The 15,970-nt window shown below is 43.3% G+C and overlaps 2 protein-coding genes and 1 long non-coding RNA gene across 6 annotated transcripts in view; 2 read left to right on the top strand and 1 right to left on the bottom strand.

Annotated features, from left to right (window-relative positions):
* LOC112150452 (sex comb on midleg-like protein 2) overlaps nucleotides 1-2,669 on the top strand; it is a 20,172-nt gene extending 17,503 nt beyond the window's left edge. For 2 of the 4 annotated variants that reach the window (XM_024278796.2, XM_036211406.1), the window contains 3 exons: nucleotides 948-1,154; nucleotides 1,222-1,382; nucleotides 1,457-2,669. In XM_024278796.2, the coding sequence (XP_024134564.1) occupies nucleotides 948-1,154; nucleotides 1,222-1,382; nucleotides 1,457-1,582 (494 nt within the window). In that variant the 3' untranslated portion in view covers nucleotides 1,583-2,669. The remainder of the gene's footprint in view (nucleotides 1-947; nucleotides 1,155-1,221; nucleotides 1,383-1,456) is intronic. The other 2 variants (XM_036211408.1, XM_036211407.1) reach the window with 2 other exon arrangements.
* A 1,033-nt stretch (nucleotides 2,670-3,702) lies between these two features.
* Nucleotides 3,703-14,331, bottom strand: zmp:0000001174 (retinoic acid-induced protein 2). Its single transcript, XM_024279354.2, has 2 exons — nucleotides 12,417-14,331; nucleotides 3,703-6,422 (listed from the first exon to the last, which is right to left on the bottom strand). Exon 2 carries the CDS (start codon nucleotides 6,345-6,347, stop codon nucleotides 4,749-4,751), a length of 1,599 nt encoding a protein of 532 aa, XP_024135122.1. The 5' UTR covers nucleotides 6,348-6,422; nucleotides 12,417-14,331; the 3' UTR covers nucleotides 3,703-4,748.
* On the top strand, nucleotides 11,405-12,363 carry LOC118598637. Its single transcript, XR_004947696.1, has 2 exons — nucleotides 11,405-11,665; nucleotides 11,751-12,363. It is a non-coding gene; the product is annotated as an uncharacterized LOC118598637 (long non-coding RNA).
* Nucleotides 14,332-15,970: the final 1,639 nt, after the last annotated feature.

Here is a 15,970-nt window from a genome sequence, read left to right as displayed (position 1 = left end):
CTTAACTGTTAAATTATAGGAATAAAGACGTATATTTATGACTTAAAAAGTTGTTGGCTAAATTTATGACTTTTCTCGTAAATTTACATGTTTCAAAGTCATGAATTTATTCATTTAAATCTTGTAAATTTAAGAGAAAAAAAGCTATAAATTTATAAGAAAAAAGCTGTTATTTAACGAGAGAAAATCATAAATTAATGAGAAAAGTGTCGATAAAAAAGTCATGAATTAACAATAAAAAAATCATAAATCAACAAGAAACAAGTTGTAAAAATAACTAGGAAAAAGTAATAAATTAACAAAAAAAGTTATACATTTATAAATAAAACGCAATAAAATTTAAACAAAAAGTCGGAATTTAAAAAGAAAAAAAGTCAAACTTACAATAAAAAAGTAATACATTTACGAGAAAGAAGTCGTAAATTAATGATAAAAAGTCAAATTTATGAGAAAGAAATCAAATTAATAAGAAAAAAGTCATAAATCAATTGGAAAAAAAATATGAAATAATGAGAAAAAGTCGTAATTCATTTGGAAAAAAGCATCATAAATTTACGGGGTAAAAAGTCATAAATTAGCGAGAAAAAATGAAATTTAGGAGAAAAAAACTCATAGTTTTACTAAAAAAAGATAAATAAGCGAGAAAAAAAGTCATAAATTTACCAGAAAAAGTTATTTAACAAGAAAAAAAGTTGTACATTTATGAAAAAAAGTTCTAAATTAACCAGAATAATAGTAATAAATTTACAAGAAAATAGTCATAAATTTACAATTTTTATCTTGTAATATTACTTTTTTTGTTTTGGTGGCCCTAATGCTCCATTGTAAAAAGCATCAATCCGTCGTCTCTCTTCACATTGTTTGTAATTTAGTTTGAGGAGTTGATCTCCAGCGTGTGGATTCTCTGTGACTAACTCCTGGACATGACTTGTGCTGTCTGTCTTCAGCAGAGACTCTGCCTCATGAGGAGAATGGTTTAATGAAGGAGCAGCGATACATGGACTCTGCCTCCAACTCCATGACGCCGCGACCCCAAACCGTGCGAAGTTCTTCCGAGTACCACTCCCAAACCAGCAGCCTGTACCACCGCAGCAGCAGCTTCTCCTCCAGCTCAGCAGAGCTCAGCTCGCCACAGCCTCTGAGGCGAGTCGAAGGTGAGAAAATCGGGCGTTTCTGCTCGATATCATGACATATTTACCTACACCGATGCTTCATTCTCAGCAGCAAGCTCCACCACAGGCCCCGAGTCTCTGTCGGAGCGAGACCCTCTGCATCTGCCCAATAAGAACCCCTCTTCCTGGACCATTGAAGAAGTGATGCAGTTTGTCAAACATGCAGACCCCACGGCGTTAGCACCTCACGCAGAGCTGTTCAGAAAACACGTAGGTAAAGAAAAACCAGCCGATGTTTGTGTGGAGCTCAGCTCCTAACAGATCCTCACCTTCTGCCTCCACAGGAGATCGACGGCAAAGCTCTGATGCTCCTGCGCAGCGACATGATCATGAAGTACATGGGTCTGAAGCTGGGGCCGGCCCTCAAGCTATGCCACCACATAGAGCGCCTCAAACAGGGCAAGCTGTAACAGCAGCCGCAACCTGCCACGCCCACGTTACTCCCCCTGGAGGAACACGTTACAGCTTCCTCCTGACTTCCAGAGTGGAGGCCGCGCATTACCTCATCTCCACATCAGTGAACAAAACGCTCTTCAGATCTCACCCAAATCGGAGAAATCCCAAAGGCAGATCCATCCCTGCAGTGTTTACATGCCAGAGCACACGTGTGGACACTTTTGACTGAGTCCAGATTCTGGATCCCCAAAGATGGAGAATAATCCTTCCCATCCCTCCAGCCAGAAGGATCCTCGACGATCTTCCTTGAAGAGAATAGTGAAGCGTTCCCCGATGTGTTCTCCAGTCTGGGAATCATGAATTCCGACTTCCTTAAGCTGAACTTTATAAATTCCTCGGATCACTAAGCGCTGCGAGCCCCGGAGGATTTCTTAGTCTTCGCAGACCTTCCGTTGCCTCTCAAAGGTTCATGCAGCTCAGTATCAAACACGGCGTCACAGGAGTCCTGCTTTCAGCACCGTCAGGTGGCGTTTCTAAGGGCTTCCTGTGCGTTTTGGATCCTCGCCGGTCTGCCGGAGCGTCGTCACTTTGACCATCACAATCACTGTAAGCATGGAGCGCAGCCGCTCATGGGTTTAACCACGAACGGCTGCGTCAGAATGTACATTTTGTAAAAAAAACTAATATTTTTTGGTAAAATCATATAGAAATGTGAAGACAAAGGGCATGGGTGAGTATTTCAAAGTGGGGGGGTTCACTTGTTATTTTTTTTAATACTCGCGCAGTGCTTTTAGTTGAAATACTAGACTCCTGCCTTGCTTCACCTTTGACATTTCTCAGGTTGATGTGCTCTTTGTTGATAGAAGCTTTTGTAGCATAATGTTTATATATATAACACAGAATTGTCCTGTGACCCCGCCCCCTACCTTAAGACGTGCCATACTATACTCAACACAGGATGGAAGTGCTGTCTATCATCCTCTTGCATCTTTAAAAGTACTTGAAAACTATGTTGGAAAATGTACCTTGTTCATTTGTGTCACACCTGACAAAGGATGTGGTTATGATGTGTATTTTTTCTATAAATCTACTAAAGTCAAACAGTGTGCTCGTTCGATTTTTACACACATTTGTCAGGATTTAAAGGATGTGGAACAGAAATGTATCCAAAAATCAAGTGAGGTGAAAACCGCAGATATGATCAGGATTATGTTGGTAAAAAAGTATCAATAATCATTTTCTGTCAAACTTTGTCAGTTTGTCTTCCTGTTGTGTGTTTGCTGTCTTTTTATGCAGAAGTGATGCAAAAAGACGTTCAATCACATACTCACCTCTATCTAGTCATGTCAATTCTAATAGGCTGAAGATGAATCACAGAGGGACGTGTTCACTAAACCTTTTTGGACATCACTTCATTAATTAATGACACTTTTAAACCACAAAGAACAAAACTTAAAAAAAAAACTTTTTTTTTTTTTACATCGAACATTTAGATTTTTTTTTTTGATTAAAATAAAAAGCCCCATTAAGAAAAAGTGCATCATTGTTAAACATTTTCATGTATAGTTTTGAAGACCCACTCTGATTGAAATTGTGATTTTAACATGTTCTTGTAGCATTTTTTTTACATTTGCATTTCTGAGTGTGTTTATTTATTCAAATAGTTGAGAATCAGGAGCAAAAAAAAAAAAAATCAGTTTGAATGTAGAAAATACGCTGGACAGGCCAACCGCTCTCTGCTCTGCTCCATTCAGATGCATCCACTTGCAGACAAATAGATCCATGAACGTCTGTTTTCCTCATCTGGCTCTAAACTATATGACTGGATAGCTCCAATATTTCTGCCATTTTTTGTTGCACCGGAAAGAGTGTAAACTAAGGGATGATGGGAAAAATGCAGAGGCTTGCTTCCGCGCCATCTCAATTAGTGAGTTTCTGATGAACTGCTGCCGCTCTGCAGAATCTATGTCCTAGAAAACAATTTGATCAGTACCAAACAGGCCCAAATGGCTCTTCTACTGGCAAAGGTTCCCGACCCCTGGTTTATGGGTATGTGAGATGACTTTTGAAGAGGGAAACCTTTCAAAATAAAAGCAGAGGTGGAAGATTAGCTCTGAGGAACGGCTCATAGCTGTGAGGTCGAATCATTTTAATGCAAAGCATGAGTGTAAAGATTCATCTGCTTCACCGAGGGATTTCAAACCCTCCCATTTAAACAAGTTTCCAAAAAACACCATCAAAAAGAGGCTGAGAGAGATTTAAAGTCACCTCCATGTAAAAAACACACACAGCACGGTAAGCAAATATCCGACGAGCAGCAGCACATTTCAACAGGTGATTTATCGGCGGCGCGTCGGTGTAAACGTCTGTCAGGAGACGGACACGAGGAAGCCGTCCTCACATCCAGCCACTCTGACCAAAACATCAACATAAATAAATTAGAGGAGCTTCAGTCCAAATCAGAGCGACACGCTACAGCAGGATGTTCTGGGATTGCTTAAGAACACACAGAAAGGAGTGGAAACCGGGTTGACCTTTGTAAGTATTTTCCATCTGTTGATCGGGACGGCCTGCATGTGGCTGCTGTTAGTTATTGGCCTGCAGCTCTCAGATTTACACAACGGCTGCACTCAGAGGGGCCGGAGCAGGCATGGAAACTCTGGGACAGACAAAAGTGCGCTCGATGGGATTAAATAACAACAATACTCAGTGCTCAACAGAACAGACACGAAACCACGACCGCCTTCCAGGAATGGGCGGAGTCTGATCAACACGGACTCTACTAACTGACTAATCAAACACAAAACAGATTTTTTTTCCCCCAATAAAGCAGAGGAAGTTCTTCAGCACAGCAGCTCCCTTCATTTTCCAATCGTGGATTCACCTGATGAGACAGGAAGCAGCCGAGGGCGCCAGCAGCAACGTTTATTGATGACGCTGCAGCTTTTGCTTTGCTGAGTCATGCAACCAATCAGGACAGAGGGATTCTCATTTTTAGGATTTTAGGGTTCCAGTGGAGTTCATGTAGCTGGAAGGGGCTCAGGGGAAGGACCTGTGTTTGTACTCCGACTGAACGGACCGTAGATGCTGCCATGCTGGTCCAGAACCTTCATGGTTCTACAGTCTGGCTGTGAGCCAGGACGTGTTTAGATCAGAGGCCTCCATGTGTTGAGAAGTGTCTCACTTTCTCGGCAGCAGAGCTGCCAGTCTCTGCTTCTTGATAGGAAGGAAGTGGATCTCCTGCGAGCTGACCTTCTTCAGTTTGATAGCTCGACTTTTAGAAACCTTCTTATGCGGGTTGTTTGGGTCCTGCTGCTCCCTGTGGGACCCTGACGGCATGCCGTAGAGCTGCTGCAGCGACGGGCCCTGGCTGCCGTCCCGCTTGATGGAGAAGTTTTTGGTGGAGACTCCTGACAGGCCTTTGATCTTCCCGCAGAGGATGGCGGGGATGGCGTCCTTTACAGAGACGATGACCTTGGCCGTCTGCGAGGCGCTGACGATCTCCAGGTTCCCGGCTCCGCTTAGAGAAGCCTCCTGGGCCAAGGAGCTGGACCCGGAGGCGCTGGTGTCTACCACCCACTTGTGCTGCCGGCTGAACTCCAGCGAGGCCAGGCTCCCCAGCAGCTTGGAGTCTAAACTCTGGGAGCATTCCACCCCCAGAGCCAGGGCAGCTGCTCGTGGGTCCGGCCCCGCCTGTAACCCCACCTGTCTGTCCGCTAGAGGAGACTTTTTCCTCAGGCCTGGCACTGACAGGTCCAGAACGCTCTCCTGCTGAGGACTGGGGTACTCCTGTTTTGGTTCAATGGGGCACGGCCTGACAGAGAGGTCCAGAACCTGACCCTCCTCCTGAGTGGAGGCGACGGCGGCGCTCTGCGTCTGGAAGGACGGCGGGCATTTCCGTGAGGGCGGAGGAGGAGAGCTAGCATCTTTGGTGGACGTCTGGGTGCTTTTGTTCACAGTGCAAACAGGTTTTGGCACACTCCCCTTTGTGTCCTCCGCCTGCGGGACGGGGATGGGGATGGGCAGGGGGACGGGCAGAGGCACCGGCAGAGGGATGATGACAGGGTACGGCACGAGGAGTGTGGCTGGCGGGACCAGAGGGGCCAAGGCAGGGGGGTAGGAGGGAGGGAGGGGGAAGAAGGAGGAGCCTGGCGACTGACAGGTGGACGAACCGGGCTGTGGCGGGAAGAGGTCCTGGATGATGGCGGCAAAAGCCGGGTTCTGCAGCAGAGACAGAAGGTTGGCGTCCTGAGCCTGCCCCGCCGCCTTCGGGTCGACGGCTGCAGGCAGGCCGAAAGTTAAAGGGTTCTGACACAGCAGGTTGTTCTGGAGCGGCAGCTGCGTGCAGCCGGTACTCTGAGGGATCACAGAGTGACTAATGTGCTGGATGACCTGCTGGTCCAGAACCAGCGGCAGTGAAACCGGGCTTTGGCTTGTTATCAGGTAGGGTGCTGCCCCCACCTGGCCGAGCGGAGGCGCCGACGCTCCGGCCATCTGGAGGTGGATGGGCAGCATCAGCTGACTGTCTCCCAAACACACGGGATGGATGACGGTCGTCGCCACTTTGAGCGCCACCCCTCCTGGCGGTTCTTGGTTGGGGCTTCCAGCTGACGGCGTCGGGTTATCGGCGGTGTTGCCAGCTTTGCTTATGCCGTCGTCGAAAGAATCAGCTGCCAGTGGGTTTCCTCCGTTCTCCGCTTTACTGAGCGCCTCCCCGGCCTCCTCGCCGCCGCAAGCAGCAGCCAGCGGCGTGTTCAGAGCGTCGTCCCCGCCGTCCATGATTTAAACCATCGAAGAAATACAGGTCCTCAGGTTTTAGAGCGACCTCTGACCCATCACTCCTGCTGTTAGGCCCTGAAACCAAGGAGATAGAGAATCAGGGTGAGAGCAGCTCACAGTGCCTGACATTACCAGTGTTTAAGTTCTTCTCTTTAATGGAGCTTTTCAACCGTCAACACGATTTACGTCATTCCAGCAAATTCTGCGGGAGAAAAATGGCGCGTGGAGCCAACTTTGACCCTATATACCTTTATATATAAATTTATATTAAATTGCTACGTCATCTTGAGGGGCCGGTCACCTGTCAAAATGAGTTTCATGGAAAGTATATTCCTCATCTGTCTCTGATTTGATTTAATCTTGTTTTAATCCCAAAAACTAATGAAGGAAAGAAGCTGCATAATTCATTAAAAACCTAATAAACTATAATCTAAATTGTCTTTATTTGTAGTTAGTTTAAAGCTAATGATGGTTAAGATATGTGATCTACATCCACTTTGCGCATGACACTATTAGTCGACTATTAAAATAATCGTTTGTGGCAGCCCTAATGTCTGTGTACTACTAAGCAATATCTGCTGCGTATGCTGTGAAATGACCGGAGCTAACGATGTTAGCAACTGTTGCTAAGGACTTTTCTGACGACCAGATCCAACGACAATAACAAATGCAAAGTTTTAAGCATAAAGCTGAAACATCAAAGAGCAAATACAAAGCTATCATCAAAGAAGCGTGGACATGCAGAAGATATTGCTTAGTAGATATTGAACTTTCATTTTAGAACGGGGGCTGCAAAATATCAACTTGGGGGGTACAAATGCCCCGCAGGCCACCACCAGTTTGAGACCCCTGTTCTATATGAAGTGATCAGAAAGAGAAGATGCAGGTGAAGGTTTTTGTGCTCTTCCCTCCAACAGGACCACACAATACCTTCTTTTCTGTTCACTGGTCTCCTTACTATATGACACCTCCACACAACACATGTCCTGCCTGCACTGGCTGACCACCCCCGCCACAATAAAAGCATCCCTTGGGTGTCAGGAGAAAAACACATCCAATCAGCTAGTCGGTCAATTATTCATAGTGTCAGCTGCGATAAGAACAACGTCTTGGAATTGGTGGGGAATTTTGACTCATTAGCAAAAAAAAAAAAAAAAAAAAAGGTGATGAATACTTGAAGCAGTTGGGAGCAGCTTTCATGTGGTGTTCACCCCCCTGCACCCTTCATGTTGTTCTGCAGACTCAGAGACCACGCTCACGCTGAATCAGGCGGAGCTTGAAGCTTTTTAAGATGCCTTGCTTCTAGAGGCTGGTGTTTAAAGTCCCCTATGACAATTTTTTTTTAATGTTCCCTGTAGTGTTTTAATTATGATTATGAAGTTTTTAACCAAAATCCCACAACCTAAATGTCTTAAAAAGCCATTTTTTGATGTTGATCTGAAGCCTCTGTTTCCATAATCTCCTCTGAGGGGGTGTGGCTTTTGGAACTGAGCTGAACAACTCCGCCCCTGATCTCTTGTCTGATTATGATAGCTCTGAGTCTCGCTACCGTAAATCTTCACCGCTGCTAAAAACTTCAAGCAATATCAGTAATGTCCAACCGTATGGTTCTGATCCGGATGTCAGCTGGACGAGGAAGTGAAGATCTTCATGGACAGAACTTCCTCCAAAATCCTGATTCTTTCTCCTTCCAGTTCACCAAAGACTCTTTTAGCTAATTCTCCAATGTTTATTGACTGTGATCAATACATTCAATCATTGGTTTCTCAGAGTTCTTGATAAAATAATCAAAGCTAACATCAAAATGCTCTTTCATTGATTTACAATCCTTTCCAACTGCGGTCAAATGAGCCGCCGTTCACATTTCTGTGGTCACATCAAGAAGCTCCGTGGAGCTAACAAACATAATCAATATCAATAAAGTTTACCATAAAATACAAAAGGGGTTAAAACAAATATACACTTTGCGTGTTAGAAGATTATTAACCCTTGTTGCGACAATAAAATCTGCCCAACACTAGAGGCTCTCAGCTCGTATCTGTTTGCTCAGCTGTTGGACAGGACAAGTTAAAAAAAAAGGTCTGTGGAGATTTTCTAGTCCTGCTACCGTAAGTATTGGATGAAACTCACACAAAAAAATCCAGTGACGGATGATTTGACCACAGAAATGTGAACAGCGACTCATTTGACTGCAGTCAATGTGAAGATACCATCTTCTCTTCTCCAGAACCTGAACTAGACACGCTAGGAACAGATGAGGGTTTAGTGCATGTGTATGGAGAGAAAATAGACTCGCTCCGATTTGTGCATGCGTAACTCTTCATTTGTGCGTAAATTAGGATTTGTGCGTGCGTATTCTTGATTTGTGCGTGCGTAATTTAGGTTATGTGCATTACTTTGGATTTGTATGTGTGTATTTCTTGATTTGTAACCCATATAGTATGTTTTGTGCTTAAGTAAAAAAAATTACAAAATGAAAAAAAATAAAAAATACAATTTACACACAAAAATCTTTAAAATTACGCACGAATCACCTCTTACACACACACAAAACCTCAGTTACGCACGGTAATGTGTGTGCGTTTCAATAGTACTAGAAAGCTCGGACATCAGAGTTTTCTTATCAGCCGCTTTGAACTTAGATTGTGAGTAATATCCTGTAAAACTTGACATTGACTTGCTTAAACAGATATTCCCGATAATTCATATAAAAAAAAACTCTAAATAAGAGTTTTTTCAAACACTTATCCAGCATTTTAGCAGTATTTAAATGCATCACTCACGAACGAATATCTGAGACGTGAAATAAACCCCATGACAGATGCGTGTGTAACTGATGTTTTGTGTGTGTGTAAGAGGTGATTCATATGTGTAGTTAGTTTCAAGCTGTTGTCATTTTCATTTGTGCATTGTATTTTTTTTTATTTCCTAATTTTTTAACTTATGCACATAATGTATTATATGAGTTACAAATCAAAAATTACGCACGCACAAATCCTAAATTACACACCAATCAGTAATTACGCATGCATAAATCGGGCTGATACTTATTTCTCTCCACACATGTGCAGCAGAGCTGTTGTGACGTAAAGAAGCCTCATTAATTCAAACAAAGCGTTTCTGTGACAGTTTGATTGACAGCGATTTAAAAGGAGAAATACTCAGAAATGCAAAAACAAAATGATTCCTTATTACATTTGTTGTCTTTCATAAGAAAAATGCCACACATACATGTTAAAGTGATTTTCATCAGAGGGGGACTTTAAAGGTTCAAAACCAGAACTGACAGCTCCATTAATGATGAACCAGCTCGATGTGACTGCACACGCCAGCACCAGCGGCACACTCGCTCCTTTGTGCACACAGAGAACTGCTTTTGGAAGTCATGGGATCCTGGGAGGACAGAAGTGGCTCGGACAGATCAATAAGTCAAATGACTGACAGTCGAGTTCTGTCCGCTCATCAATTTGATGATTTCTTTCTCAGTTCCATTTTTTATCGAGTTTTGGTCTCTCCAAAGCTAAAGCGTGCAGACGATCTAATTTAAGACTCTGAAAGACAGAATGACAGATCTGGGTTTTCCCTCTTTGGATGCTGTGGTCTCGCTTGCATTCCAGGAAGTTTGAGGCGAGATATTTCCTGCTTGATAACACGGTCATGAGGTCTGGGACTTGATAAAGCCTCCCTGACCAATATGAAAGAAGCCTTTCTTGGTTGTCCCAAACTCACAATTTGTCCTGCCAGTTGTCCAATAACCCTCATGGTCGGGGCTGCCATGGCGACGGCGCCTCCCCTCCACGTTACGGGAGAAAATTCAAACACCATAAGCAGCCCTCGGATCAGGTGACCTGGCGCTGAGTGGTAATCACTGCTGGGCTGACAGCAGTTCATAGGTCACTGCTTCACTTGAATCATGTGAGAACAATGTCAAACTCTGCAGACGAGCAGAAAAAAGGAAGCACACGGCAAGTGATCCAAAGTACACAGAAAGCCGGCTCATCCGTGTTTTTGTTCCTGTTACTCTATCTGAACATGAGGCTTTGCTTTGTCTCTGTGTTATCACAGAGAGGGAAGGTCAAACCCACATCGGCGTCGCCTCTTCAGCCTGAGATTCTGGAAGATCCAGCCGAAGCTGAGAAACTTCATTTACAGCTGGATGTGATACTCAAAACCCCAACAGCAGGTCCAGGGCCGGCTGGAAGTGCAGGACTTCCTCAAACCCTGCGAGTTCTCCTTCACATTCACTCTCCACACCAACAGTTTGTAGGTGCTTGAACTTAGTTGCAACACAAACCCGAGGACCCACTCCGATCTCTGACTGAGTTTTGAAGTTGAAGTTAGACCTGAACATTATAATTTTGTATCAGCAAAAATACCAAGCTCTAATTTTGTTGATACCTTGGCAATATCATTTAAATAAAGCATAAACAATTTTCATGATAACTGCCACTGTACCCCGTCTGAGTTAAGAGACGACTACATTTTGTAGACCAAATCCCGAGTGACGAGCAGTCCTTCCAGCCACCAGCTCTCATGCATCATTCTGTAATCATGTAGACAGTCATGGTCATGGTCTCCTCATCTGGTCCCTGATGAAATTAACAACAACCGCAGGATCACTGAATTGCAGCCGCCTGCGCAGCTGTAGCCGACTCAAACTTCTCCTCAAAAGATGCCTGAGTTGACCATCATTAAAGTGGCCAATGATAAATCTGGAGTTTGATATTCTTTCTGACAATCTGCTTTGTTATACAAAAATTTAGATGCAAAAAGTCTTTCCCTCAATGTTTCCACGTGATCTCGAATATAGGGGGAGAATGTGAACGTTCTCATACTGAACTTCAGAGTATTTGTTCAATTGAGACAACAATAAAAAGGTTATTAAAATCATTTTCTACTGTTTATTCTTTTTGTCCTCGGACTGATGCAGGACAGGAAGAAGTACAGCTGAAAGCGACCGTCATTCAGACGCAGCTCCTTCTATCTATCAATGAGCCTGAAAACTTTTTTGGTTAAAAACTGCATAATCATAACTGAAAGGCCACTGGGAATACTTCTGCTATAGATCAAAAGATGACTTTGACAAATTCCCAGCCCTGACGTCTGTGAACCAGAATCTTCTCCTTCTGAGATCCGAGTTCTGAGCCAGCAACAGAACCAAACGGGATCCCTCCCCGCCCCTGTAATCATTCCCACATTTCCTCCTCTTCTCCTGCCTCATTGGTGGAATGCACTCTCTCCTCAGACCAACATAACCAGACGACACCATGATGGAGGGTTGAACCAGAGGACGCGCAGCTTCCAGGGAGGATGGAAAGGTCATCTCCATCAACACCCCCATGCTCCACCACACAATGACGTCCCATCGGGCTGCATTCATGATGCACATCTTTTATTCAGCAGAGCCTCCTCCAGCTGATCCCAGAGACACCACGAGGAGTCCGGCTGATGAAGACCATCATGGAGCGCCAGAACCGGTCCTGACGGTCCAGCAGCTGCAGATCAAGACGCCTTCACGGCCAGCGTGAACGGGGGGGTTGCTTCCCTGTTATCCGAGCCGTGGTAACCAAGGCAATTATGGGATTGCATATGTGCTGCGTTTGTCTGCGCATGTGCCGGCGCAGGCACAGGCCGGGGTTTGAGAGCCGAGGCTGTCGCAGCTGCGCCCGCAGACAGAGAGGCTGCGCGCCGCGGATGCGCGCATCTCCCGGACTGACCCTACACGCGCAGTAAACACGGCCGGGGGAGGGGGGCTGCCCCCGTCCCGGAAAAATAATAAAATAAATTAACATTTGATTCCGTTTTCTGCTGACACATTCAGGGGGAGGTCGCCCCAAACGCTCCGCGTTATTAGCGTTAAACGAGCTAGCTAAATAGACCACCAAATATAAGCTAGCTCTCTTAAAAAAAACCCGCGTGACATTCTGAAAATGAGGCTAACGAGGAATTAAACCCGCACGTCAATTAACGCTTCCGCCGAGCTGTTCGCCAAAATAAATAAATAAAATAAAATAAATAAACCTGGCAGGCCGTTTCACCCGGAACACCGGGGTCGCAAAATGAACTCACCCCTCGCCAATAGAAGCCGCCTTCCCACCGGAAGAAACCGAAACCAGAGGAGAAAAGAAATAAACCGATACCGTCGCTATTTATCTCCTCATTGCGGTCCGGTCGAAGCTGCTCGGAGCGAAGCTGCGCACGCAGCTCCGTCAGCGGGACTCTCCTCCTCCACAAAGAGACACGGCGGAGATAAAAGCAAGAATTCAACAAATAATAACATATTTTTATGGTTTTATTATTTGATACAGATATATTTTAACATTATTTTGTATATTCGTGCTTGAGCTTGTAATAGATTATTTGCGCCGAACGGGGAATTATATTTTACTTGTATTTACTCAGTTTAAAGGTATGGAAGCCGAAAGAGGACACACTTATGAATATTTTTTTTTCTTGTAAAATTGTAAGAATATCTTCCGTACATAAGTAAAAGAAAAAGTGGTTTTTAAGGACCAAATATTTACTTGAGTAAGAATAAATTAATACGTTTTCAAGTAGTTAGTAACATTTTTAATCCACTAAAATGTGGAATTGTCAAAAACTACATAATTTGATTGGTTAAATTGTAAAATTTCGGACAAATCCACTATTTAATGTATCAAACTGTGGAATTTTTTGACAATTTCTGCTCTATTAAAATTAAAAACTGGATTTAGGAAGGTTTTTGGAAGGTTTACGTGCTCAATATTGGATTTATGCTGACAAAATGATAAGGCTTGCAAACACTTATTATATTCTGAAAAAAAAACATTTTTTTTCTCTTTTTTTTAATCTTAACTAACTTTTATATTTTTTTTCATAGAACATCCAACATTTTGATAAAAACAAAAAAATACAACCGGTCCAGGTTTCTATTAAAAGAAAGCTGAATTTTAGCTGATTTATTACGCATTTTTGTCACATTTTATGTTAAAATTAGGTTTATCAATCTCAATGTAGAATAACCCCTTGATGCCTAATGCAAATATTCATTAAAAATACTTTTACTAAAAAATTCCCTTAATTTAGCATCTACATGAAAACAAAAACATTTGATATTTTTAAATAGATAGAAATAAATGTAGGTGTCAAGGGGTTAAGAAAAGGAATTAACTTAACGGATTTTGGTGTGCTTCTAAAAGCAATTATACAGTATTTTATGAAGTGATTTTTGTGCCGCCACATTGAGAACAAAAGTCACAGTTTTGAGATCGAAATTTCCAAAATTGTAAACAAAGCGTTCAGTCTTAAATAAAGCCACAATGATAATCAGAGCAATGTGGGCGGGGCTGAATGAGAAGAGGGAATCTGGATGTGGAGATTTGACTTCTGCTGCTTGCTTCTTTGGAGATTCCTGGCTGGTCTTGCTGGCGGATGAAGAAAGCAGAGGAGAATTGAATTTGGCAGCTAAGGAGGGTGACAGGCCCAGCCGAGCAGAGTCCCCAGGGTCTCTGTATCAGCCCCAGGCAGCCTCGGGCTCAGCCTCGGGGGCCCGGGGCCTCTCATTGTCCCTCAGGGATGCTGTTTCAAGCTATATAATGAGCCTTGCATTATACCCCGATGGTTTGATTGTAACGTTGGTGTGGTTACCTCCCCCCTCCTCCCTCAGTGTCCCTGACAGAATCAAATCCAGCGAGCTCAAGGCTGAATGTGCTGTTCTCAATTCAGGGTTTAAATGATCTGACAGCTGCTGCACAACAACTGAAGGGAAGAATCTAGATTATAAAGATATTTCATATCTGTTTGGGATTATTCTCATCACAGTCAGGATGATGTTTGCAGCTCAGAAAATCCTGACTTTCATGTTTTTTTTTTAAAGGTTAGCCTTCACCTACCTTCACTACATGGAACATGTGAGCTTGAAATGAAAGGAGATTCATTAACTTCAGTTGTTTTTGTGAAATGTTTCTTTACATCCATAATGCACACATTTTAAATTAAACATTTAGAGCAGTGCCGTGGCTCCGAAGGAAGTGAAAAATGTCCTAAACATCTGACGTCTGACAGGTGTTTACACTTTTTATGCTTGTTTTTCGACTCATTTAGGGACTGTACACTTATCTCATCATGTAGTCATGGAGGAGGAAGCCTGGAAAAAGATCTTAAAGCTGAAGATGGATCAAAATAGGATCTAGAAAACACAGCTCTGTATACAGAGTTCCTCTATTACAGAAACAAATAAAACAGGATGCTGCATTCAGATGAAAAAGTGGATTAAAAAGTCTTTATCTGTATCAGAAAATCTCAATAATTTCCATCTGGGATTCATCTTGAAATGACATTTTATGAAAAAGTAGTGTTTAATGCCCCCCAAAAATAGATTTTTCTTCAGATTGAGCACAATGAGGTACCAACATGAATGAAATTATGAAATCATGGAGCTTCATGAATCCTTTCCTGCTTTAAGACTGAGCACTTTTGTGTAGTTAACAAAGTTTGTGGTAACTTTAACTGTTCAAACACATCTGCAGAGTGACGTCTCAGTCTGATGTCTGCAGCTCCGTTCGTCTTTCCTCTTCTAGCTAACAGTGACTGCCTCTTCCGCTGCACACATCTGCTTTCTGACTCTTAGTGGCTCAGTTCCCTCCACTCCCTCACATCTGAAAACCTGTCTGCTCTCCTTTGTCCGACAACTTCACAACCCAGATAAAAGTCCTTTTGGGCGGATGGTTTTTAAAAGTCCCGTACAGTATTTATGGAGCAGAGCCAGAGGGCAAACATGGACACAAAGACAGCTGCGAACACAATGGCAGAAAGAGATTTTCTGCCATCACGGAAGGCCCGAACACTCTAACTGACAGAGTGCATTCCACTTGTGACACAGCCACCCGTTTGAGAGCAACAACACTGGATTCATCCGCCCTAAGGCCAAAACTTTCTGTCTCCAAGATAAATCAAGTTCTGGGTTCATCAGCAGCAAACTTCCTTCTTTACTGTTTGTTCTGGCTTCAATCCCTAAAGCTCACACATTTCTGTGAGTCTAACCATAAAAAGATTTGTGACAAAGAGCAAATAAATATTTCACTAAACAGTTACCTGTGCACACATGGAGGGCAACATCAACCAAGTAACAGAGAAATTGAGGATGTATTCAGACTGGAAACGTCCAGATCAAGTTCTGGAACTTGCGTTTGGTCTGTATTCAAACATTTCTGTTCTTAACCAAAGCTTGAGATTAAAACCACGTGATTAAAGATCTCTTTAGTCATTGGCCAGGAATAATGAGGACTGGGCAAAGCAACGAGAGAAAGAATAACAGAAGTCCTACGCTTGTGCTTTGTCATGATATAGTTCACTTATTCAAATGTTATATGTCACTGACTAATTTTGAATGTGTTTATCAAGGTCAGGTTCAACACTTTTTACTGCTACTTTGGTACAGTAGAGGGATGCTGCAAGACGGCTATTGAGGAGACGACAGCTAAGGCGGTGCGCTGATAAGAGTTTATGACATATAGATTGTGGAGAAAACAGAGTGAGAAAAATGAATGAGTCTACATTCATCCGACCACATTTCAATGAGTTGCTGTGTCTCATCGTTGCTCAGCTACTGTGTTTACATCCCATAATGCTCGGCTACGGTG

This window comes from Oryzias melastigma, linkage group LG4 (genome assembly GCF_002922805.2).
Source record: "Oryzias melastigma strain HK-1 linkage group LG4, ASM292280v2, whole genome shotgun sequence".
In the NCBI taxonomy this organism is placed as follows: domain Eukaryota; kingdom Metazoa; phylum Chordata; class Actinopteri; order Beloniformes; family Adrianichthyidae; genus Oryzias; species Oryzias melastigma.
Note: the sequence above shows the minus strand (reverse complement) of the source record. Positions and strands in the feature narration are given on the sequence as shown.